Consider the following 27792-nt stretch of genomic DNA (forward strand, 5'->3'; position numbering starts at 1 on the left):
CATCTTCCAATTCCACCAAATGGTTGAAACTTAAAATGTGTATTGCATTGTATTAATTTGTAATTATTATTACCAATACAATCAAGCTTTAGAATTTGAACATTGAAAATTCAATGAAAATTTGTTTTAAAATGTTTTAATTAATACAATTATAAGTTTCAACCACGTTCCCTTAGGTGTCATACATCAAGGTATCGGGTCAAAGCTGTAATGCTTGTATGTGGTTTTGAATTAATATTTCATGTCGATATACAATGGTTACATGCTGTTAAAATTGGTATTGATATCTTTGTAAGACTCGCCGGCTCTATAGAACAGTGGCAAGGAAAACTAACTTTACTGCGCTCCGAAAGCCCCCTAGTGGTCGCCTGGTCGGGAGCATTTCCGTTGTGTTGTGGCTCTTTCATTGTGTTGTGGCTTGAATTTGTTTGTGTTGTGGCTTGATTTCGTTGTGTTGTGGCTTTTTCATTGTGCTGTGGCTTGAATTCGTTGTGTTGTGGCTTGTTTTCGTTGTGTTGTGGCATTTTCGTTGTGTTGTGGCTTGTTTTCGTTGTGTTGTGGCATTTTCGTTGTGTTGTGGCTTTATTTCATTGTGTTGTGACTTGATCGTTGTGTTGTGGCTTGATTTCATTGTGTTGTAGCTTGATTTCGTTGTGTTGTGGCTTGATTTTGTTGTGTTGTGGCTTGATTCCGTTGTATTGTGGCTTGATCGTTGTGTTGTGGCTTGATTCCGTTGTATTGTGGCTTGATCGTTGTGTTGTGGCTTGATTTTGTTGTGTTGTGGCTTGATTCCATTGTATTGTGGCTTGATCGTTGTGTTGTGGCTTGATCGTTGTGTTGTGGCTTAATTTTGTTGTGTTGTGGCTTGATTCCTTTGTATTGTGGCTTGATCGTTGTTTTGTGGCTTGATTTCGTTGTATTGTGGCTTGATTCCGTTGTATTGTGGCTTGATCGTTGTTTTGTGGCTTGATTTCGTTGTGTTGTGGCTTGATTCCGTTGTATTGTGGCTTGATCGTTGTTTTGTGGCTTGATTTCGTTGTGTTGTGGCTTGATCGTTGTTTTGTGGCTTGATTTCGTTGTGTTGTGGCTTGATCGTTGTATTGTGGCTTGATCGTTGTTTTGTGGCTTGATTTCGTTGTGTTGTGGCTTGATTTCGTTGTATTGTGGCTTGATCGTTGTTTTGTGGCTTGATTTCGTTGTTTTGTGGCTTGATTTCGTTGTATTGTGGCTTGATCGTTGTTTTGTGGCTTGATTTCGTTGTGTTGTGGCTTGATTTCGTTGTATTGTGGCTTGATCGTTGTTTTGTGGCTTGATTTCGTTGTTTTGTGGCTTGATTTCGTTGTTTTGTGGCTTGATTTCGTTGTGTTGTGGCTTGATTTCGTTGTATTGTGGCTTGATCGTTGTTTTGTGGCTTGATTTCGTTGTTTTGTGGCTTGATTTCGTTGTATTGTGGCTTGATTTTTTTTGTATTGTGGCTTGATCGTTGTTTTGTGGCTTGATTTCGTTGTATTGTGGCTTGATCGTTGTTTTGTGGCTTGATTTCGTTGTGTTGTGGCTTGATTTTGTTGTATTGTGGCTTGATTTTTTTGTATTGTGGCTTGATCGTTGTTTTGTGGCTTGATTTCGTTGTATTGTGGCTTGATCGTTGTTTTGTGGCTTGATTTCGTTGTGTTGTGGCTTGATTTTGTTATATTGTGGCTTGATTTCGTTGTGTTGTGGCTTAATTTCGTTGTTTGCTTTTTAAATTTGGTTTTGTTGTGCACTACTGGGCCACCGTATGTTTCACATACTAGTGCTCCACTGTAAAACCCAACAGTGATTCTAGCACTCTTTAGTTAACTTTACTTAATGTCTTAACTCAATTGTAAAACTCTAGTAATCTGTACTATTCACATACTATTCCTTGTTTTCTCAGAAAACCCAAGTTAGGATTAATTGATTGGTTTGAGTGCCATTTTGTCAAGCAAAAAAATAAAAACTCACCATGATGGTGATCAGTGTTCCCTTTGGTTGGGCACTTTGAACATTCATATTATTGTAATTCTCTTCCTATTGATGCAGCGATGCAACAATAAATCAGTTATTTGGTTTCAAAGGAAGATAAGTAATAAATAGGTTGCTTTTAAAAGTTGACCTAGCTTCTGACTGAATAATTAACTATAGTTAAAACACAACAATGGTAGCTTAAGTCAAGAGTAAATCTAAAGTAAATGATAAAGTACTCCTTTAGTTACTAGAACTCTTGTGTAAGTGAACTATACTAACTAAGCTTTTGTCAGTACAACATACTATTCCTATTTCACTTGTTTTTTTAAGACAATTGGTTTGCATGTTTATTTAAGTAAGTCTAACTAATTAGATTTTAAAGTGTGTCAACAACTTTCTTTAGTGTGTAATGTTGCTGTTTGGGCATGAAAGAGCCCTGCAAAGTTACAAAGCACAAAGTGACAAACACGTCACAATATTCCTCATTTAAATAAAAAGGGGGCGGGGCCTGGTTGAGTTAGTTAGTTGGCGGTTATGGTAAGGGGCGGGACATTTGCCAAACAAGCCCTAAATGGTTGACCAATCACAACACACTGCTCCAGCCGACCAATCAGAGCACGGTGTGCTTCTCAGAAGGAGGGGCTTCATAGAGGCAGGAACTAAACCGAGCGTTACTGACAGACTGGGAAGAGAGGAGCCGCAACAATGTGAAAAATAATGTTTGAAAGCATGAAACCTATTCTATTAGAGTTCAAAAACTAAATCAAGACTTAATATGGCCTCTTCAAATAGTAAGAAGATCTGCTGTTTGAGCAGGGTTTAGAAAATCAAATGAGGCTGTTGTCTATGTTTATAAAAGTAATTATTAGGTTTATGTTGCACTCATGCATGCAAACACACACTCTTAAAAGGCAAAAGTATTAAGGTTGTGATTGAGAGAGTCCTCGAAATGTCATTTTTGTCTCTCAACCTTTAATTAAACCTTCAAAACAGGGTGATAAAATTAACAAATGAGGTAATGAATGGAGTTAAACAGGTGGTGTATGGACGGGGCGAATGAACCAATCAGTGCGTCCTGTGTGGATTTTGAGCTCCTAATTAGAAGCTGTCTTGGGTAATTATGACTGGGCTCGACTGACGGTAAAAAACCCCTCGAGTGAAGGATAGTCAGGTGGAAGAATAAACAAATAAAGGACATCGAGCTGAGATCCCCTCAAAGACAACTTTTCCAAATCAGTTGGCTGAAACGTGTGTAAACGGGCAGAAAATGGGGTGTAATTGTGTGTGGCGGTGATGTGTTGCCAGAAATGTTTGTTATCGGGGTGATGCGGTCATTTATAGCATTGCTTCAGTTTAATCTCTCAGTTTAACAAGCAGACGGCAGGAGTTTAGGCTGATTTTATGCATCATATCAGAACGGATCTGTATGTAAAATGTTGTTTTAAAGAAATTCAGTGTTTGTTTTCATATTAAAGCATTGCGAATTCCTCCACGTCTGAAGGACCTTTTGATGTAACCGCGGCCGTCTGGGTCCCGCTCAATATTAGTATTATTATTTTCTGTTCAATATGCTGTTGCACCCAGAAATGTCACCTTACTGAAGCCAAAATGCATTGCAAATGTCACTTTAATGTTGGCTTTGTTCAGAAGAGCATACTAGCCTACAACTCTTGGTATTTCCGCAGTGTACGTTATGTGCGTTGAACGCAGTATTAAGATGTTGTCTATGCATGGAGAAGCAACATGACCTTCTACATTTGTCAAAATATGCAGTGCACAACGAGAGCACACTGAGCAGAATACTGTATCCCACAATGCAATGTCCTCGACTTGACCTTACATTTCCTGTGTGACTAAAGAACCGCAATGCCGTAATATCAAGCCTCCATTTTTATCATCTAGCCAAAAGTTAAGGGGATAGTTCACCCAAAAATTTTAATTCTGTCATTATTTACTCACCCTCAAGTTGTTCCAAACCGGTACACTCTAAAATATGCTGGGTTAAAAATAACCCAAGTTGGGTTGAAAATGGACTAACCCAGCGGTTGGGTTAAATGTTTGCTTAAAACAACCCAATCGCTGGGTTAAGACAACCCAATTGCTGGGTTAAAACAACTCAATCGCTGGGTTAAAACAACCCAATTGCTGGGTTAGTCAATTTTCAACCCAACTTGGGTTATGTTTAACCCAGCATTTTTTAGAGTGTACGAGTTTCTTTCTTCTGCTGAACACAAAAGCCGATATTTTGAATAATAACCAGACAATTACTGTCTGACTTCCATAGTATAGAAACAAATACAACACTCTAAAAAATGCTGGGTTAAAAACAACCCAAGTTGGGTTGAAAATGGACTAACCCAGCATTTGTTTTTTTAACCCAGCGGTTGGGTTAAATGTTTGCTTAAAACAACCAATCGCTGGGTTAAGACAATCCAATTGCTGGGTTAAAACAACCCAATTGCTGGGTTAGTCCATTTTCAATCCAACTTGGGTTATTTTTAACCCAGCATTTTTTAGAGTGTACGAGTTTCTTTCTTCTGCTGAACACAAAAGCCGATCTTTTGAATAATAACCAGACAATTACTGTCTGACTTCCATAGTATAGAAACAAATACAACACTCTAAAAAATGCTGGGTTAAAAACAACCCAAGTTGGGTTGAAAATGGACTAACCCAGCAATTGGGTTGTTTTAAGCAAACATTTAACCCAACCGCTGGATTAAAACGACCCATTCACTGGGTTAAAACAACCTTATTGTTGCGTGTGTATTATGTAAAAGTCTAGACCCTGAATAAAAGACAAACCCATTTTTCAGATTGTAAAAACATTGTCTAATATTCGGTAGTTTCTCTGCAGAGTATCAATTAGGGCTGCAAAATTGATCGAAATTGATCCGCAATCGCGATTTGGGTTGTGTGCGATTATGAAAGCTCAAAGTCTGCGATTTTAATGAAATAAATAAATGCCCCGAGTGAAGAGCGGCTCTGAGATCAGTAAACGCTGCTCCGTCTGAAAGACTGCGAGTTTGAGTCGCTTATAACGTGCGTTTGAAAAAGCCACACGTGTCAAAAACTAGTAATGTGAAGCGTTCATAAACCTGTTCAACAAAATACAACGTTTAATAACAGGTTTTAACTCACTTCATATCGTCAGTCGAGCTGATGTGGCTTCTTATCACAGAATGTCAATCAGCTCTGAATACTTTATTATTATGAAAATACCCGAGAAGAATTCAATACACCATATCACAGAAGTTTTATCTTCATGTTTAATCAGTCAAAGCGTTTCTATCTTCTCTCACATTAAGGATTTCCTGAACACAAACGATTACTTCTCTGAGGCGTCTGTGGAGTTTCTGCTCGAGGGCGCCCTCTGGCCTCCAGTATGAATGAAACTTTTGGGTAGAAAATAAGAAAAATAATACTTCTAAATAAATGTATATGACAATCCATTTGTTTTTCTTCAATGTACAGGAGTTTTAATCCCCACAGTGGATGCATAAGAGGCTCATATTTCATATTAAAGACATAGACTTTAAGAAATTGATATCACAGATAAAAAGCTAATCATTTTATATATATATTTTTTACAATAAATCCTTAGACCTTTCTACTGATTTTTAGTCATAGGCTGTCTGCATACTAAAAGGTAACCCTTTTTTTTGTAAAAAGTTTTCTGTAAAATATAAATATTATTATTATACTGTTATATTTATTCTTAAATGCTATTTTAAATGTTTAATAATGAAAATGTTATTGTAATAGTAATATTTCTTATTTTTATTTAGCAATAATAATCATAATTATTATTATTAGCCATATTAATATATAAACACAAAATGTTATATACACACTTTTCAATTGTACATTTTTTTTAATAATAATAATCGCATTTTTAAATCGCAATTGCAATTTTAACCAGAATAATCGCAATTTTATTATTTTCCCCAAATCATGCAGCCCTAGTATCAATATTTAAAAAATAAGGGTCAGATTTACTAACAGCTTGCGCCAGAGCAAACCCTCTTTTTGCGCTAAAGGTCAGGATTTACTAAAGACACTCAGAGAGAAATTAGCCCTGAAAAGGCGTGACAGGGTTATTTTTGCGGCTGATCTTATTGCATATGCATTTGTAGGAGTTTCCCTGTCAGACACAGAATTTATGGGAGGAGAGTATTTCAATGAATCATGCAAAATGATTTACTAAGGTTTGCACTCGTCAGTTTACGTTTGCGGCCATTATTTACCGCCCAAAAAAAGCATGTCTTAAAAGTGCACTATGTAAGTTTTCCGTCCGCTAGAGGTCGTCTTTTCAAAACAAAGGCGTAGTTTGATGACGGCACGTTTGAGCGCAGAATCTTGGGACATGTGATCTTCAGCTCAAAGCCGGTGGGAAAGAATCGGGACAGGACTCGGGCAGAAATCATTGATGGATGTGATTAAAGGGTTAGTTCACCCAAAAATGAAAATTCTGTCATTAATGACTTACCCTCATGTCGTTGGACACCCGTCAGACCTCCGTTCATCTTCAGACACAAATTAAGATATTTTAGTGTAAATCTGATGGCTCTGAAAGGCCTCCATTGGCTCAATACACTTTACACTCTCAAGACCCTTAAAAGGCACTAAAGACGTCGTTACAAAGTCCATCTCACTACAGTGGCTCTACAATAACTTTATGAATCGGCGACAATAGTTTTTGTGCGCAAAAAAACCCTAAATAACGACTTAAATAGTGATGACGATTTCAAAACACGGCATCATGAAGCTTCGAAGCGTTATGAATCAGTGAGTCGAATCAGCGGTTTGAATCGCCAAATTTTAGCAGTTTGGCGGTTTGACACGCGATCCAAATCATGAATCGACTCACTGATTCATAACGCTTCGTGTTTTGAAATCGGTCATCGCTATATAAGTCGTTATTTAGGGTTTTTTTGCGCACAAAAACTATTCTCGACGCTTCATAAAGTTATTGTAGAGCCACTGTAGTGAGATGGACTTTGTAACGACGTCTTTAGTGCCTTTTAAGGGTCTTGAGAGTGAACCGTGCCATTGAGCCAATGGAGGCCTTTCAGAGCCATCAGATTTACACTAAAATATCTTAATTTGTGTCTGAAGATGAACGGAGGTCTTACGGGTGTCCAACGACATGAGGGGAAGTAATTAATTTTTTGGTGAACTAACCCTTTAAAATAGCATCTTACGATTTACAAATAGTTGGAAACATTTGGGATATTGTAAGTACTCGACTGAACAAAATATATAACACTGGCCTAGTGGTGTTTGGATATTTTACTGAAAATTTTAAATTTTTCTAGGAAATGTTACATAGTGTCCTTTAAACGAGACGCTAGTTTGCGCTTCTCCTGGTAGATGTCATTATGGAAATGATCCGGGTGTATCCGTGTTCTTTCAGCAAAACTGAAAGGAATGCCACCCGGGTTTCCCATTTCCAAGAGGATATCGTGCGTCCGCGTGTTCACGTCTCGTTGAGGGGTATCAGAAAACCACCGTCTCCATGTCCGGCCCGACAACAGTTCATAATTGCATTTTAATAGACAATTAAAGGCAGGCCATAAATCAGTCCTCACTTGGCAGGAGGCTTGGATTTTTAATTTTAAGGAAAACAAATAAAAAACAAACAGTGTTTACTACGTCAACCCCAATTAACCCGTGCCTCTCTATTACTGTACACCGTACTCGATGAAGGCCAGTGTGATTGTGAGATGAAGAATTTAAGAGAAAGAGATTAATGAGTGGAAAATGACTGAATAATGACAATTATTGCAGAAAAGACTAAAGACAAACAAAATCCAACATATTCTTGCTTATTTTGCATTTAACCCTCTGGGGTTCTTCATTTATGGGTCACACTCAGGACCTTCGGGTCAAAAATCTTAATCCCGGAGGGCGGGATTAAGATAAAAAAGATTTGAGTAAAATCAATGAAATATATTTTTGTTCAATAATATTTTTCATTTTTTGAGATAATTTTATGATTTATAATTAATATTTATGCAATAATAATGACCCATTTTTTCCCATTGAATATAATAAAACATTTATATATATATATATAATTTTTTTTTTAAATGTATTAAAGCTGCATTTATTTTAGAGTCAAGCCTAGGCCTCATGAAAGCAATTTTTTAAATGAGATCGGTGCCATCCGGTGGACGCAGTGAGCATTTTTATCACGCAATAGCACATTTTTACCACTATAGTGGATCTTGCGTTTTATAAAAAAAAAAATTAAATCGTAGCTTCATCGGAATGGTCCGAAACTTCGTGACTTTATTGGTACTCGATATATGAACACCCCAAAATATTGGGGACAGGATTTGAAAAGTCTAAGTGGTCGTAAACAAAATAGTCACTCTCAGGACCTTCGGGTCAAAAATGACCCCCATAGGAAATGAATGGGAAATTAGTTTTTTTCTGCATACAATCTACAAATCAGCCAGGATGCAGAAAAAAGGGCTCAATAGTGATGGGGTGAATCTCTAAAACATCAAGAGTGCAAAACAGACAAAAAAAACCTCACACACTTATACACACAAAAACACACACACACGCACACACAAATTAACAGGTGCCATTCCAAAAGCTAATTGTGTGTTGTGTGTGTGTGTGTGTGACTTTTTTTTGTCTGTTTTGCACTCTTGATGTTTTAGAGATTCACCCCTTCACTGTTGAGTCCTTTTTTCTCCATCGTGGCTGATTTGTAGATTGTATGCACAAAAAAAACTCTGTATTTTCATATTTTTTGCCAATTTCCGATTAATTTCCTATGGGGGTCATTTTTCACCCGAAGGTCCTGAGTGTGAATATGTTTTTTACGACCACTTAGACTTTTCAAATCCTGTCCCCAATTTTTTTTGGTGTTCATATACCAAGTACCAATAAAGTCACCAACTTTCAGACCATTCCGATGAAGCTACGATTTTTAAAAAAATTTTATTTTAAAAAATTCGAGTCAGCAATGACCAAAGAGCCCCAGAGGGTTAATCCAGTCGTATGTTTGATATAGTGAAAGGGATATGCATCATGATTTTTATTTCAGGTTTGTTTGTCACACTGGGAATGTAAGGTCAAGTCGTGCGCATTGCATTGTGGGATACTGGATGTATCCTCCACCAATTCTAATTGAATATTGCATGTAGTATACATACTGCAAAACTAGTATGGAAGAAGGGCATTCCAACCATAGATATACATAATAAAAGCTAGATCTCTAACATCATCACCGGCGGCCATCTTGTCACAGGCAAGCTTTCTGGCGGGCTCCTGATGTAAGGCGAGTAATCTGAACACAAATACTCTTATCTCGCTGAAATCTTAACAGATTTTCAAATGGTTTGGTTTCTTACAAACGTTATTAACATGGCTATAATTCTGGATGCTTGAACAAGTTATGAATAATTATTCATAAGTATGCAGTGTCATAACTACATCTCTGACGTTTATAACAAACCAAACCGTTTCACTGCAAAAAATGCTTTTCTTACTTAGTATTTTTGTCTTGTTTTCAGTCCAAATATCTAAAAAATCTTACATTAAGAATCATTTACTAGACAAGCAAAAAATTTTGTCTTGTTTTGGGGGAAAATAACTCAAAATTAAGGGAGTTTTTGCTTAAAATAAGCGAAATAATCTGCCAATGGGGTAAGAAAAATAATCTTGTTTTCTGTTTGAATCAAGATTATTTTGCTTACCCCATTGACAGATTATTTTGCTTATTTTAAGCAAAAACTCCCTTAATTTTGAGTCATTTTCCCCCAAAACAAGACAAAAACTTTTGCTTGTCTAGTAAATGCTTCTTAATGTAAGATTTTTGAAAGGACTGAAAACAAGACAAAAGTACTAAGAAAAGCATTTTTTGCAGTGTTGAAAATCGGTTGAAAATTGAGCAAGTTATGGTTATTTAAAAAACACACGCACCATTAAAACACAATGTTATGAGTGAGCGAGTTGACTGTGACAAAATGGCCGCCAGGTGCGGACGTCGACCTCCATTGGCCAGCAGCGCCTTTATTATGTATGATTCCAACTAAATTCAATTAGCATGCAGTTTACGAATAGACTCAATTCTTATGCTCGGCATACATTATTATGAATAGAAAACCATTAAAATCCAGTGATTATGGCTTTTATGCTGCCTCGATACTTTCAGTCACTGAAGTTCTTTCAAAGGCAGACTTTTTTCGTGGCGAATTTTTGACTGTAGATGCATTAAAATGCTAATGATCAGCCTGTGTGGCGGACTCGAGTAGAGGGTAGAGCCGCCGTCGTTTGGCAATCATTGCGGTGATTTATTGACAGGGCTAATCGCCCGAAGGACTTCAATGCTAGTGTGATAGCCATCGCCGGCGCTAATTGATTTTCTGCAATTTGCGAACACTTTGATACCTGCTGTTGCATTGTGTCGTGGATGAATAGACTGGCGATGTTTCACGGCTTTTCCTCTAAAGAGTCACCACCTTTGAGTTGTGTAGGCAGGATTACCCCTGTCATGTCTGTGTAATTAGTGTTTGTCTAATTAATCATGGATGCATGTGTGTGTGTGTGTGTGTCTAAATGATTTTCTGCAAAGGTTTGCTGTGTGTCAATCAATGCATTCGGCTTGTGTGTGTGTGTGTGTGTGTGTGTGTGCTGATGTTCCTCTGGTTCTTCTCGTTGCAGCCGGACGATGATGATGGAGAAAACCTCTTGGAAAACCCCAACTCTCTCTCTTTGGAGTTCGTGGAGGACATCAACTTCAAGAATAAAGTCAACTACTCGTATACGGCTGTACAGATTCCCACTGACATCTACAAAGGCTGTGAGTGCTGTCCGCAAACACACACACACTAGCGTTCAGAAGTTTGAGGTCAGGAAGAGAAATAAATACTTTTATTCAGCAAGGATGCGTTAAATTGAGCTTGTTACAAAAGACTTCTATTTCAAATAAATGCTGTTCCTTTGAACTTTTTATTCATTAAAGAATCCTCAAAGATGACGGTTTCCACAAAAATATGAAGCAGCACTGTTTTCAAAAGTGCAGTGTGTAGTATTTATGAGGATCTATTGACAGAAATGCAATATAATATACATACATATGTTTTCAGTGGAGTATAAAGACCTTACATAATGAAGCGTTATGTTTTTATCAGCTTAGAATGAGCCGTTTCTATCTACACACACCGCGGGTCTCTTACAGTGAAGCCGCCATTTTGTGCCGCCATGTTTCTACAGTGGCCCTAAAGGGACAAACTTCTATACAGAGCGCTAGTTACACTCTGCTGTCTCAGACGACAACACTTTTGTCCTGTTTCGGCCACCGTAGCTTCTCTGATGCACTTTTATGACGGATAGATGCACTTTTATGATGGATAGATGCTCTTTTATGATGGATAGATGCTCTTTTATGATGATAGATGCACTTTTATGATGGATAGATGCTCTTTTATGATGGATAGATGCTCTTTTATGACGGATAGATGCACTTTTATGATGGATGGATGCACTTTTATGATGGATAGATGTTCTTTTATGATGGATAGATGCTCTTTTATGACGGATAGATGCTCTTTTATGATGGATAGATGCTCTTTTATGATGGATAGATGCACTTTTATGATGGATGGATGCAATTTTATGACGGATAGATGCACTTTTATGACGGATAGATGCACTTTTATGATGGATAGATGCACTTTTATGATGGATGGATGGATGGATGCACTTTTATGATGGATAGATGCTCTTTTATGATGGATAGATGCTCTTTTATGATGGATAGATGCTCTTTTATGACGGATAGATGCACTTTTATGATGGATAGATGCTCTTTTATGATGGATAGATGCTCTTTTATGATGGATAGATGCTCTTTTATGATGGATAGATGCTCTTTTATGATGGATAGATGCTCTTTTATGATGGATAGATGCTCTTTTATGATGGATGGATGCTCTTTTATGATGGATAGATGCTCTTTTATGATGGATAGATGCACTTTTATGATGGATGGATGCACTTTTATGACGGATAGATGACCTTTTATGATGGATAGATGCTCTTTTATGATGGATAGATGCACTTTTATGATGGATGGATGCAATTTTATGACGGATAGATGCACTTTTATGACGGATAGATGCACTTTTATGATGGATAGATGCACTTTTATGATGGATGGATGGATGGATGCACTTTTATGATGGATGGATGCACTTCTATGATGATGGATGCACTTTTATGATGGATAGATGCTATTTTATGATGGATAGATGCACTTTAATGATGGATGGATGCACTTTTATGATGGATGGATGCACTTTTATGATGGATAGATGCACTTTAATGATGGATGGATGCACTTTAATGATGGATGGATGCACTTTTATGATGGATGGATGCACTTTTATGATGGATAGATGCACTTTTATGATGGATAGATGCTATTTTATGATGGATAGATGCACTTTTATGATGGATAGATTCTATTTTATGATGGATAGATGCACTTTTATGATGGATAGATGATATGGCATTACAGTAATCTAGCCTTGAGCCCATGAATGCATGAACTAACTTTTACGCATGGCATTGAGAGCATATATCATAATTTAGATATATTTTTAAGATGGAAGAATGCAGTTTTACAGATGCTAGAAACATGGCTTTCAAATTCTCATTTTAAGCCACGTGTCTGAAAATATCCAGCGGTTTGTGTGTGTGGTTTGTGATATCTGTCCGTCTGACGTCTGTGGAGGATTTCCCAACTGAATCACAGTCTTGTATCTCTGATAACATCTCCTGGGAGTTCTTTGAGCGCTCCCTCGAATGCTCTTAAAGGGACGCATTTTAAACTACACATAGTATAAATAAACGAGTACAGCTTTAGGATAAAATTTTTTTGCTCTTTTGGTGTTTAGAAAGTGTTTCTGCGTCGCTCAGTGATTTGTTAGTGTGTTGACTAGGACGGATGTTTGTTGGACATCCTGAGCGCCTCCTTCATCTGTCTGTGGATGTTGTATAGGCTTATGGGTAATGGATGATTGCTGGGAGATGAATGCTGGCAGAGTGTGATCAAACATTTGGACGTTGTTACTTTTGCTCTGCTGTAATACATAACCATCATGTCAGTATAGAGGCTCTCTGTATAGCGAATATCAGGGTCTGTTTGACGCATAACATGGACGTTTCTTTGAAAAAAAACAATGATACGGCATATGTGAGGAGGATTGGTGCACTTGTGAACAGGATATAATTTAATATATGTGTTCTAGTTGAGTATTTGCTATAAATAGAAATAAAATGGAAGTAAAACACATTGGAGCCATGGCCTAATGGTCGTCTAAACACATGCTTTTATAGGACCAGTGGAGAACCGGCCACAGGGTCATGAAGGACCAGTGGAGAACCGGCCACAGGGTCATGAAGGACCAGTGGAGAACCGGCCACAGGGTCATGAAGGACCAGTGGAGAACCGGCCACAGGGTCATGAAGGACCAGTGGAGAACCGGCCACAGGGTCATGGAGGACCAGTGGAGAACCGGCCACAGGGTCATGGAGGACCAGTGGAGAACCGGCCACAGGGTCATGGAGGACCAGTGGAGAACCGGCCACAGGGTCATGGAGGACCAGTGGAGAACCGGCCACAGGGTCATGGAGGACCAGTGGAGAACCGGCCACAGGGTCATGGAGGACCAGTGGAGAACCGGCCACAGGGTCATGAAGGACCAGTGGAGAACCGGCCACAGGGTCATGAAGGACCAGTGGAGAACCGGCCACAGAGTCATGAAGGACCAGTGGAGAACCGGCCACAGGGTCATGAAGGACCAGTGGAGAACCGGCCACAGAGTCATGGAGGACCAGTGGAGAACCGGCCACAGGGTCATGAAGGACCAGTGGAGAACCGGCCACAGGGTCATGAAGGACCAGTGGAGAACCGGCCACAGTGTCATGGAGGACCAGTGGAGAACCGGCCACAGTGTCATGGAGGACCAGTGGAGAACCGGCCACAGGGTCATGGAGGACCAGTGGAGAACCGGCCACAGGGTCATGAAGGACCAGTGGAGAACCGGCCACAGGGTCATGAAGGACCAGTGGAGAACCGGCCACAGGGTCATGGAGGACCAATGGAGAACCGGCCACAGGGTCATGGAGGACCAGTGGAGAACCGGCCACAGGGTCATGAAGGACCAGTGGAGAACCGGCCACAGGGTCATGGAGGACCAATGGAGAACCGGCCACAGGGTCATGAAGGACCAGTGGAGAACCGGCCACAGGGTCATGGAGGACCAGTGGTGAACCGGCCACAGGGTCATGGAGGACCAGTGGAGAACCGGCCACAGGGTCATGAAGGACCAGTGGAGAACCGGCCACAGGGTCATGAAGGACCAGTGGAGAACCGGCCACAGGGTCATGGAGGACCAGTGGAGAACCGGCCACAGGGTCATGAAGGACCAGTGGAGAACCGGCCACAGGGTCATGAAGGACCAGTGGAGAACCGGCCACAGGGTCATGAAGGACCAGTGGAGAACCGGCCACAGGGTCATGAAGGACCAGTGGAGAACCGGCCACAGGGTCATGGAGGACCAGTGGAGAACCGGCCACAGGGTCATGGAGGACCAGTGGAGAACCGGCCACAGGGTCATGAAGGACCAGTGGAGAACCGGCCACAGGGTCATGAAGGACCAGTGGAGAACCGGCCACAGGGTCATGGAGGACCAGTGGAGAACCGGCCACAGGGTCATGGAGGACCAGTGGAGAACCGGCCACAGGGTCATGAAGGACCAGTGGAGAACCGGCCACAGGGTCATGAAGGACCAGTGGAGAACCGGCCACAGGGTCATGGAGGACCAATGGAGAACCGGCCACAGGGTCATGGAGGACCAGTGGAGAACCGGCCACAGGGTCATGAAGGACCAGTGGAGAACCGGCCACAGGGTCATGGAGGACCAATGGAGAACCGGCCACAGGGTCATGAAGGACCAGTGGAGAACCGGCCACAGGGTCATGAAGGACCAGTGGAGAACCGGCCACAGGGTCATGAAGGACCAGTGGAGAACCGGCCACAGGGTCATGGAGGACCAGTGGAGAACCGGCCACAGGGTCATGGAGGACCAGTGGAGAACCGGCCACAGGGTCATGAAGGACCAGTAGAGAACCGGCCACAGGGTCATGGAGGACCAGTGGAGAACCGGCCACAGGGTCATGGGCGGCCGAGGTTCATTGATGCCCGTGTGGAGCGAAGGCTGGTCCGTGTGGTCCGATCAAACAGACGAGCTACTGGAGCTCAAACTGCTCAAGAAGTTAATGCTGGTTCTGATAGAAAGGTGTCAGAATACACAGAGCATCTCAGTTTGTTGTGTATGGGTGCAGTCAGGGTGCCCATGTTGGTCATAATGTTATGCCTGATCAGTGTATACCAGGGGTATTGTAGTTAACTAAAACTAAATCTAAAACCATAAATCATTACTTGAGTAAAATAAACATTATTTTAAAAAAAAAAAATATTAATTTTTTTTCCGCTACTTGCCAAGACATAATTTCTCATTTTCGTTTAGTTTCAATTAAAGTACTCAGATAACTCAAACTAAATAAACTGAAACCAAAAACTATGTAGATATATATTGAAAAGAAAAAAAACAGAACACAAATGACAAAACAAAATTACTAAAACCTTTACCAAAATGAAAATGAAAACAGAAAATATAAAAATCAAATCAAATTCAGAATGTTAGCAAAAACTAATACTGTATTTTAATGATATAAAGAATATTTAAATAAAAACAAAATTAAGACAAAAATCTTCCCCGAAAATTTGAAGCTGACTTGCAACATATCCTGTTTCTGACCTTTCTATATAATATAATAATATAATATAATAAAACAGTAGCATATATTCACTATTAACTATAAGTTTCCCCTCAGTAAACTCGTCATTACTGCTCATTGATAGCAAGTAAGGTTATTGTGGTTATGTTTAGGTATGGGTGGTGTTAAGGGATATAGAAGTTGTGCAACTAATTCTTTGCATTGAAATGCATTGACCATTTTAATGCGGTTTTGAGAGGTCTAATGTGGCGTGACTGTGGGCTCATGGGAATTGTAGTTCAATAAAGGCATGAGTGATAACCTCTCCACCTCTCCGCAGCTCAGGCTGCTAATTTGGCTTAAAGGCCAGTCGAGGATGAGAAGGTAAAGCAGTATTAGCAGTCTGGTAAAAAAAAAAATCACCATGTCTGTGAACAGGGATTAAACATCGCCATGGCAACGGAAGATGTCCTGACCTGACACTCGGCGGGTTAGGAGTTCAGCGGATGGAACACATCTAGATAAACGGGAACTGGAGAGTGGAGTTTGTAGATTGTCCCGCAAAGTAAATTCAACCGAGGAATGAAAAATTGAAACCCTACCTGCCTGACTTCATGCCTAACACCCCTTAGCCGTGGTAAAATCACTCTACCAGGCTTATGGAATCAACCCCTTTTATTAATGAATGTTCCTGGTCTCACTGGGTCTGTAGATTTAGTCGACTAAGGACGTTTTCACACCTGAAAGTCCACACCCAGGTGCGAACCAAAGTCCATGTTTTGATACATTTTATACATTCGGTTAGTTTTGGTTTCACATTGCAATTATGCGAGAACACTAAAGATCTGTACATGACACACTTGCGTCCTGTCGTCTTCATCTATGTGGGCGGCATCTGGACATTGATTGGTTTGTAAACGGACGTCAGCGTCTTTGAATTGAATGAATGAACGGACGCATATCGTTGCCACTAGTGATCAGTGCGCATTGCTGGATCAGCCGATCTTTGTATCTGGCGGTAGCACTTTTAGCATAGCTTAGCATACATCATTGATTCTGATCAGTCCATTCATCTCATTCAAAAAATGACCAAAGACACTTTCAATATTTTTCCTATTTAAAACTTGACTCTTCTACAGTTACATCGTGTGCTAAGACCAACTGAAAATGAAAAGTTGTGATTTTCTACACCTATATGCAGTCCCTCCAGAAAAACGCGATTATGCGATCGCGTGATTTAACGCATAATCAGCCAAAGTCCGCATATTCATGCGGGGGCCGCATTTTTTCAAATACGCCGCACTTTCGCCGCATAAATTGCCTATTTCCGCGTGCAAAATATTCGGGGCTATCATGATTTCATAATCCCCGCATTTTCGTTGCAAAAAAAGTCATATATATTAGCAGAAAGTTGAAAAATTTTCGTTTACTTCACACAAGAACCGCCATTTCTGCCTATTGCCATGGGAACGTTTTGAAGTGACGCGAACGTCATCGAAAAGCTTCAAACCCCGTGGAGATACCGGTGAAACCATGATGAAGCACAAACTCCCATTGGCCAACAAAAATAACAGCAAAAGAGCAAAGCAGTTTCCCTGTGTGCTGACTGATTTCAAAACACAGCTTTGAAGCGTTATGAATCAATGAGTTGATTCAGCGGTTTGAAGCGTTATGAATCAATGAGTTGATTCAGCGGTTTGAAGCGTTATGAATCAATGAGTTGATTCAGCGGTTTGAAGCGTTATGAATCAATGAGTTGATTCAGCGGTTTGAAGCGTTATGAATCAATGAGTTGATTCAGCGGTTTGAAGCGTTATGAATCAGTGAGTCGATTCAGCGGGTTGGATCGCCAAAGTCACGTATTTCAGCAGTTTGACACGCGATCCGAATCATGAATCGACTCGATGATTCATAGCATCATGATGCTGTGTTTTGAAATCAGTCATCACTATATAAGTCGTTATTTAGTTTTTTTTGCACACAATAACTATTATCGTCGCTTCATAAAGTTATTGTAGAACCACTGTAGTGAGATGGACTTTGTAACGACGTCTTTAGTAGGCTACCTTTTATGGGTCTTGAGAGTGTACATTGTGCCAATGGAGGCCTTTCTGAGCCATCGGAATTCAACTAAAATATCTTAATTTGTGTCCAACAACATAAAGGGAAGTCATTAATGACAGAATTTTCATTTTTAGGTGAACTAACCCTTTAAGAGATTGCACTTTGTGCATTGGAAGCACTCAAATGTCTGTTTTGTATAGCGACATCTGTAAAACAGGAAGTTATTTATTAATTTTTTCAGAAGTTGTAGCATATTCCTTTTGTAAAGCTACAGAACTTGATTGACTAAATGTTTTGTAAATTTGAGCCATTATTAAGGTCTTCAATAAAACAAGATGAGAACTTAAATATTCCAGCACTTTCTGTGATGTAGTGCTTTTTTTCTCTCTCATCAAACCGCAGTTTTTGCAAGTTCCCGCAATTTTATCGCATAAAATTGCATAAATATCCCGCATTTTTCATCGCATTTTTTAAGAAAACGTGCCGCATAATCAAGGATTTTTGCCCGCAACAATCACAAAAAAAAGCCGCATTTTTCTGGAAGGACTGACCTATATGGCTAGGAACTACTTTCTCATTCCTGCGTAACAGTCGCGGATCTTCGCGGCCGTACCATGGCTGCAGCGGCGCAATGATTGGTTGGTATTCTGTGAAACATGGTGGTAGTTACACCTTCGACTTACTATCACAGCCCTTTACAACACACAGAACCATGGCTAATCACACAGATAAATCCACAACACAATTTGTCGGCTGCAAGCCTGAAACTTTCTCTGCAACTACACAAACTTAGTGCCAGTCACATCGAAAGTTCCCTAGCTGGGCTACTTTCAGGCGCTGTAATATCATTGCGCCGCTGCAGCCATGGTACGGCCGGGAAGATCCGCGACTATTACGCAGGAATGAGAAAGTAGTTCCTAACCATATCGGTGTAGAAAATCGCAACTTTTCATTTTCAGTTGGTCTTAGCACACGATGTAACTGTAGAAGAGTCAAGTTTTAAATAGGAAAAATATTGAAAGTGTCTTTGGTCATTTTTTGAATGAGATGCTAATGGACTGATCAGAATCAATGATGTATGCTAAGCTATGCTAAAAGTGCTACCGCCAGATACAAAGATCGGCTGAATGGATTCAAAAATGGTAAAACTCAACTATTTAACTCTAGGGGACTTGTAAAATAAGCCTATTTTCAAAAAAAGTGAGTGTTCCTTTAAAAGTGGACATTTCAAGCTTTCTATACACATATTTCTCATGTCTGTGAGGCTGAGTTTGGGTTTATTTATGAGACGTGTCAAGAGCAATGCTAGTGATCGCTCAGACGCCTCCATGTCATGATTATTGTCTGCTTTAGACTATTTGCTTCTTATTTATTAAATCCAGGCAATTGGCTGATGAAACATTGATTAAAATTAAGATACAATTTATACAAAACCAAACTGACTTTAAAGAAAGGCTTTCTACAAAACAAAACTTAATGAAGTGGTCAAAATAATTTCTGACCTTCTGTCTTCATCGCGCATCTTTTCCCTTTTCATAATCAATTTAGCCGAGATGAAATTTAAAAATAACATTATAATATTTAAACACAACCAGGAACTTCCTGTAAATGCTCTGAAAGTCCGAACCGTACAGAAAATGCTTTCACACTAGAAACGAACACAACCTTTGTTCAGTTTGATCCGGAGTGAGACTCCCTCTTTTCGTCTGACTAAATTTCGTCAGTTTGATCCGGACCGTGGTCAGGGGGAGGTTTCACTCCTGTTATTTTGATTCGGACCAAACAAGGTAGGTGTGAAAATGCCCTAAAACTTTACTAAACCTGAATTCAGATGACTAAAATATGACTAGAACTAAATCAAAATGTGCTGTGGAAATGAACACTGGTTTATATGGGGCGGCAGTGGCTCAGTGGTTCATGTAGGTTGTCTACAAACCGGAAGGTTGGTGGTTCGATCCCCGGTTCCACCTGACCAAGTGTCGAGGTGTCCATGAGCAAGACACCTAACCCCAGCTGCTCCCGACGAGCTGGATGGCGCCTTGCATGGCTGACACCGCCGTCGGTGTGTGAATGGGTGAATGTGAGGCAAAATGTAAAGCGCTTTGGATGGCCGTAGGTCTGTTAAAAGCGCTATATAAATGCAGTCCATTTACCATTTATATAAGGACAGAGGGTTAGTAATCTGAAGTGTGTTTGTACATTATCCGTCTTCATGAGTGTCTGGTGCTCTTAATTGTCCAGGATTGGTGCGGTTAGAGTTCGAGTGGTGCTGTTTTTGCATTAGAACATTGTGTGTTTCCCAGAAACATATATCTGTAAATTATATAGCATCTGCGTGTCATAAAACCACTCTATAGCCCTATTCGGACGGTAATTGATTCTCATGTGGCTGCACAACACCTCAGTGATAAAACTCATGAATTTAGACGGTGATTTAGTCACCTTGGAGGAGCAAGTTTTCGTGATCCCATGAATCTGTTAAGGCGCTGTTCACATGGTCAGTCGCATTATTGTGTGTGTTGGGGTCCATGCTCGGAATAATACGAATAAATTAAAATGTAATAATAGAGGGAAAAAAATTCGAATTATTATTAAAAATCTCTTTTTTTAAAATAGGAAGCTAGACACGCTATATTTGAAACTGTTTTCTGTCTTGCATTTTATCTAAAATGAAAACAGAAAATATAAAAATAAAATGTAATTCAGAATATTAACAAAAACGAATACTATATCAATGATACAAAAATATTTAAAGGGGTGATGAATTGAGAAATCAACTTTCCCTTGAGCCTTTGATATATAAAAGTTAATCGTGATATAAGAATATCCTGTACGTTTCGGAGCTGAAAACTTCCTTGTTAGTCAAAGAAAAGCTTTTATAGACACCAGGCCCAGAAAACGAGAGATCTCAGAATATGTCGACCATTGATGTCACAGAATGCAGAAGCTCCGCCTCAAGCTCCGCCCACCGACTCGTGGAGCTAAACGGGTCGAGCAATAAACATGCGGTTCCAGATCACGTGTGTAAGATATTGTGTGTTTGTTCGCTTCACCGCGGAATCGACTGTAAACAAGACACAGGTCAAGATTTGCCGACATATTGAGATTAAAACACAATGCTGTGCTTCTATACTGGATCCGACAGGAACGCTGCAACACACTAATGTGAGTAAAACTAATGTGAGAAAAAAATGTGTTAGTGTTGCATTGTTACAGATGGTTTGATATCTATTGATTACACACCTTAGCACGCGGTCACAGGATGGAGAAGCTGTTATTGGTTCATTCGGGATCAGACTCAGACTTGTAACGCCAGCTCGCAAAGTCCAACGTCCTGGGGCTATGTGTTTTTAAGACGGGCTACCAAAACATATCACCGGCCTGCTGACGGGCTATAGTGAAATAACATTCCTTTCTTGCGCGAGTGTGTGTGTGTGTGTACGGGTCGCGGTTATATTCACCGATCGGCCCGGCCGAGTAATAAAAAAATATCATTCCAATCAGTCGCGGGTGGATGAGATAAATCATTGTGTTTGTTTGATAAAGACATTTCGCAAGTCCTGTGAGCGTTTTTTTTCACATGTACTGAGGGGAGCTGAAGCTCATTAAATATGCAAATCTTATCCAATCCAAGCCGTGGGCGTTTACTTCCAAGTCTTCAGTGCGGCACGCCCATCAAAACCCAGCGTTTCTTCAGAGAGCCTCAAAACCAAGGCAGAAAATAGCCTATTACTTATTCATTATGATGTTTTTGAATGTAAAAACCACACGAACATCATAAGTTGACCTCAGACAACAGTAGAACAAACCTTTAATGTTGGAATATAATACATATTTTAAAATTGTATTGCATATATTGCTGCTACAACGGCCCATTTCAAATGTTTACATGCTTTTTTCTTTTTCTCCTTTTTGTTCGCTGAGGTGGAGCGGTGATTAAATATTTTTCCTTAGAATACTTTACAGCAATAAAAGTGTGCATTTTTTAAATTCAAGCAAATTACAGCGAAGCGTAACAGTGCGGTGCTCTGCAGTGGACAAAAAGGATATAAACCGTGAATTTTGAATTGATTCCACCTGTAAACTCAGAGATGTGGATTTGGACGGCCATTAAAGCACCACACGACCTTGGTGTTTGTTCAAAAAACAGGGGGTAATTCGGTCGGGGATTTTTGTGTGAATGGTAGGAGAAAAACAATGACATTCTGGATTCGGACGGCAATAAAATCACTGACTAGCCCCTGTCAATGATGGAAATACAGTCCGAATAATGCTTATGACTTTGTTTTACCACAGCTGAGCACAGAAAACACTAGTTCTGCTTCTGACAGCTGGATTGAAGATGTATGGTCATTTATCCAATTAATAAAAAAAGCCATATTTTTCAGTATATACAGTCAAACATGTTCCCAATCTTGACCAATGCTCTCCTTCGAGTAATGTGCAAATGGTGTTCTGTATAATTCCTAGATCAATCTCAGATCGAGATCCACTTTCCTGAAGAGTTTTGCTCCAACCCTGATCAATCCCAGCTGAGCCAGCTAATAAAGTTCAACTCAGCTCAGCTCAACTCAACTAATCAAGGTCTTAGTGTTTGAAATCGCCCCCTATAGCTGCATTCACTGTTCCCTACATTACTCCACTAATATAGTCCACTAGAAGGAGTGAATGAAGACCAGTGAGTGAATTCGGACACTGACTGTGCCAGAAGGGCTGCCGCTTTTGCATAGTTTGAGCTGCTCTATCATGGAAACTATGTCTAACCCTTAATCAAACCTTTTAATAATCAATTAAAAAGGAATTTATACATGTATGATATTACGCTGTACCCACATTGGACCAGCGGTTTGGAACATGGATGGATGGATGATTCAGCTGCGGCGCCATCTTCTGGCAAGGTGTGGAAATTCATTCGCAATGTGACTCTCACAGTGAATTATGGGTACTCTAAAAAATGCTGGGTTAAAAACAACCCAAGTTGGGTTGAAAATGGACTAACCCAGCAATTGGGTTGTTTTAACCCAGTGAATGGGTCATTTTAACCAAGCGGTTGGGTTAAATAGTTTGCTTAAAACATCCCAATCGCTGGGTTAAAACAACCAAATTGCTGGGTTAGTCCATTTTCAACCCAACTTGGGTTATTTTTAACCCAGCATTTTTTAGAGTGTAGCCATTGAGCATACATAAGTTGACTCGGTGCATTATGGGATTGAATGAGTGCACTCAATACTGTCCACTATGGTTTCGGACACCATTACAAATGGCTGTCCCTTCAAATAGTGCCCTATATAGGGGGCGATTTCGGACACAGCCCAAGAAAGTTAGAGGCAGGTGAGTTTGATCAGGGTTGGAGCTAAACTACAGGAAAGTGGATCTCGAGGGCCAGAGTTGAGAATTTCTGTTCTAGATTCTTTGTGCTAGGGTGCTCTGTGTGTCCAGTTTCATAAACTTAGCCACAATATTAAAGGGATACCCAAAAATTAAAATTACCCCATTATTTACGCACCCTCAAGCCATCCAAGGTGTAGATGACTTTCTTCTTTCAGACGAATACAACTGGAGTTATATTAAAAAATATTTGCAGTCAAAAATGCACTTTTTTGGGCTTCACATTTTGGGCTGCCATTATAAAACTTGGAAGAGCCAGGACATTTTTAATCTTAAGGGAGAGTAAATCATGTGATAATTGTAATTTTTGGGTGAACTATCCCTGTAAGACTTGTGAAAAAAGTGATGAAAAAAATAGGTGACTAGCTTGTAAGCAGTTTATGCCACTTTATGCTAGTGTGTACTAAGTAGTTGCTAGGGTGCACTGGATGGTTGCTAGATAGTTGCAATGTGGTTTCTACTGTGTTCTAGATCTAGAACCCATTCATTTTATCATCCACTAGGTATATAAAACCACTAGTTAAGTATCATTTGATCTCTTTAATCATATGAGGAATCAATCATGTGTGCAATTTTGCTTGAAATGTAATGCATCAGCAGTAAGAGTGATGTTAGCCTCAGTAAACCCCACTAATAAATCACAGCAGAACCACAAACAAGGTGTTTTCCTCGAGGCGAGACCCGTCAGAAAGTTCTGCACATCCCGGTCGAGTGAGGACACGTCACACATCTAAAACCCAGTAAAGCTTTAGCCGGCCCGTATTGTGTAGAGCTGATTCTGAGCGGACGTGTGAGAGACAGAACAAGATGAACGCAGGAACTTTCTGCTGCTCAAAGTCTTCGTGTGTGTGTGTGTGTGTGTGTGTGTGTGTCACTTCTCAGGCTCTAAATGGGGCGGCGTGCGTGTGAGTCCAGCTTTGGCGGCTCTGCCAGGCCTCCTTGGCCATTTATTGAGATTGAGAACGTTCCTCGAACCGCCCGTAATGAACCGTTTTATGATTCATTATCCCGCCGATGAATTCTGCTGCCAAGTCTGCTAACTTTCTAATTAGCACGGGTCAAACAGCCACACAGTTTCCGTCTAATGATCAACGCCTATTGCTGAACGGACACTGGAGGAAAGCCATTGAGGAACGTAGTGAGGTGGGTGGTGCGATGCTTAGACGGAGGGAGGGAGGGATGGATGGAGGTATCCGGAGAAATGGAGCGTCGTAGCAGAAACACCTCATGTTGCTCTTTCATACTGTAGCTCATACTGATCTTGTTTATATTTAAACGGGGATGTCTAATGCGGTTTCCTGCATTCTGACTTATTTACACTGTTCAAGAGTTGATTCTCATGTGGAACATGGACAACATTTTAAAAAAACGAGAACTCCTTCAGGATTCGTATAAGTTTCGGAAAGTTTTTTCGAGTATGGCCCTGTATGATGTCATAAAGGGAGGAATTCCTTATATGGGCCCTTCTCCTGGATGAGCACACACACACACACACACACACCAGAGCGAGAGCAAGAGCGCGTCCATCAACGAGCTTCATTCGGGTTACAGGAGTACTGGCGTTGTGTTTTTAGACACAAGATCAACAATGTCACTAAAGAAGTGTGTATGTGTGTGTGTGTGTGTGTGTGTGTGTGTGTGTATGTGTGTGTGTGTGTGAGGGAAAGATCACCTTGTTCAGCTTCACAAATAACCCAGTGTTGAGGGAACAGTGGATGCAGTTTGTGTTTCCGGAGTTCTGCAAGTGTGTGTGTTTGTTCCCGCTCATGAGTGGAAAAGTGAAACTGAACAAATGTGTGTTTTGTTGGCAATCGGTGTGTAAGTGCATATAATGTGAACAACACCAACGTATAGAGAATCAAGAGTTATCCAGGGATAATGCCATGATGTGTGTGTGTGTGTGTGTGTGTGTTTTGTTGGCAATTGGCGTGTAAATGCATATAAATATGTGAACAACACCAACATATAGAGAATGGAGAGTTATCCAGGGATAATGCCATGATGTGTGTGTGTGTGTGTGTGTGTGTGTGTGTGTGTGTGTGTGTGTGTGTGTGTGTGTGTGTGTGTGTGTGTGTGTGTGTGTGTGTGTGTGTGTGTGTGTGTGTGTGTGTGTGTGTGTGTGTGTGTGTCTCTTTAGCTCCGCCCACTGCACGCCTCCACGGACTCGGCTGTTTTCAGAAAGAATCGGTTCAGTGTGTCTGTCTTTAATAAATATAATAAACTAAAGACTCTTGGGAGATATGAAGGATCAACACTACTCTATAGATACTCAAGATTAACATGAGACTGGCAGAAACTGTGTGTGTTATGACCCCTTTAAGTAACTTTGTCTGAGATATTTCGGTAACACTTTACAATAAGATTCCATTTGTTAACATCCGTTAATTACATTAGTTAAGATAAACTAACATTTGAAAATTACTTTCATTATTACTACTATATCAAAATTGACCGTTATTGTTTTCTCATGGAATTGCAGTATGTATTATATAATAATGTGGCTCGTAATCTTGAATCAGAATAACTTCATCTCTTCTCTGATGACGAGGGCGGGGCCACCTGTCACTCACATGAGATCGATCGACCAATAGCAAACCACAACCATCCAATCAATTCCCCACAGACAAAATCAAGCCCCGCCCTACATTTGTTCTTGTTTGAGAAGCAATTGTTGATATATGGCACAATAGTGAATTTGTTAATTAAAAGTTGTATGTTAATGTTATTTAATGAACATGAGCTAACGTAAACTAATAATGAATAGTAGTATTGACTAACATTAATACTACTAATAAAAATAAATACTATTAATATAATAATATCAAATGTATTGCTCATTGTTAGTTAATGTATTAACTAATGTTAACTAATTTACTTTGTAAAGTGTGATGTTTCTCGTGCAATTCCTGGAGAAAAATAGTTGTCGTACAATAAGAGTGAAGAGATGCGGATAAATCAACTTTTTTGATGTTTAACCTTCATTCTTCACATTCTTTCAACTTAAATTCAAAATACTGTAACTCACAATTTCATGTGAGTTTTTAATTCAGCTCAGAAAATCTAACATCGGGTGTCTCTGCTGACCTCTTGTGGAAAAATAATAATATAAGATGATATTTCATGACTCTTATAGCTCTATATGGAGCGGATGAGCTGTTCCGCTGGGTCCTAGAGTCAGTTTCTCTTCAGTATGCTTTCAGATACACATGTAGACGTTAAAGAATCATTTTTTGGTCGTTTTAGCGTTTTTTGTTTGAATTTTGAGCATTTTTAGGGTTTTCAATGTGTACTGAAGCATTCCTCACACTCCATTGATTCCTAAGGGGGTCAAATTGACCCGTGAGGGAAGGATTTGTTACTTTTTTACATTTCAACCACAAAACTCCTCGAATCCAGTCAATTATTTTTGTGCATTCGTGGTTCAAGTGCGACAAAAGTCCTGGGGTCTTGGACCACTTCGATGAACTCTCAATTTAAAAAAATGTTTCGGGTCAAAATGACCCGAGGGAAGCATGAAGGTTAAGTCATTTCAACTTAAGTTACGTTAAACTGACATTAGCTGAAACTTGTATAACTTATAAAAAAGGTTGAAAACTGCTTAACTTATTTTGGTGAGTTCAAGCAACGTAAAAGCATAACTTTAGAGTTGCATAATATATTTCAAATTAAAATGCGTTAAATGCATAAACTGAAGACCCTTCTGTCCGTGAGCAGCAGATTAGCTCCTTTGACAGAGAAACGGCTGCTTTAGCCCTGACACGTTTGCTAATACAGATCAAGTTTGTTGGTTATTATTCGGAGCAAACGTCTTTGATTTTAATCCCCACTGTAAGAAACTGTCATCCTCTAAAGTTGTTTTCCAGGCTCTATTGTTGCTGGAGATACTGTTGGAAATGGTGCTTATTAAAGAGAAATTGAAAGACTAATTGTGTGTGTGCATGAAAGCTTTCATTTGTGTGAATGAACGGATTAGCATGGATACTGACAACCTTTTTTACCATCCCTCTCAGACACTGGGAAAACAAAGCCAGCAAGTTTGGTTTAAATGTTATGCTGTGACTTCTTTCTTTCCGATGGCGTCTGGCATCATTAGAGGATGCTTACATTCAACACTTTTATTCAAAGTGACTTGCATTGCATTCAAGGTGTACCTTTTATCAGTTCAGAACCAAGACTTATTTCTTTATTATTTTATATTTTTATTTATTTATTTTTGGCAAACTAAATCTAGGTGCATGTAAATATAAAAGTAAAAATAAATTGTAATAAATTCTTTATTTAATGCATTTATATGAATGATCAATTTCTATTTGTTGACTTTCTTTTATTGTATATATTATATTATATTAATTATATTATGTCAGTGGTACGTTATATTAATATGATATTAATATGGGTTTTAATGTAATTTTAAATATATCATTTAAAATTCTATTTGTTGACTTTATTTATTTTATTTTATTTTATTTTATTTTATTTTATTTTATTTTATTTTATTTTATTTTATTTTATTTTATTTTATTTTATTTTATTTTATTTTATTTTATT

At 39.6% G+C, this 27792-nt stretch overlaps 1 protein-coding gene across 3 annotated transcripts in view; it reads left to right on the plus strand.

Annotated features, from left to right (window-relative positions):
• The window catches only part of cacna2d2a (calcium channel, voltage-dependent, alpha 2/delta subunit 2a), a 399611-nt gene that overhangs the window by 245968 nt on the left and 125851 nt on the right, over positions 1–27792 (plus strand). For all 3 annotated transcript variants that reach the window (XM_079841618.1, XM_079841619.1, XM_079841620.1), the window contains one exon: positions 10669–10807. In XM_079841618.1, the coding sequence (XP_079697744.1) occupies positions 10669–10807 (139 nt within the window). The remainder of the gene's footprint in view (positions 1–10668; positions 10808–27792) is intronic.

Source organism: Gobio gobio (assembly GCF_949357685.1).
Source record: "Gobio gobio genome assembly, chromosome: 17".
In the NCBI taxonomy this organism is placed as follows: Eukaryota; Metazoa; Chordata; class Actinopteri; order Cypriniformes; family Gobionidae; genus Gobio; species Gobio gobio.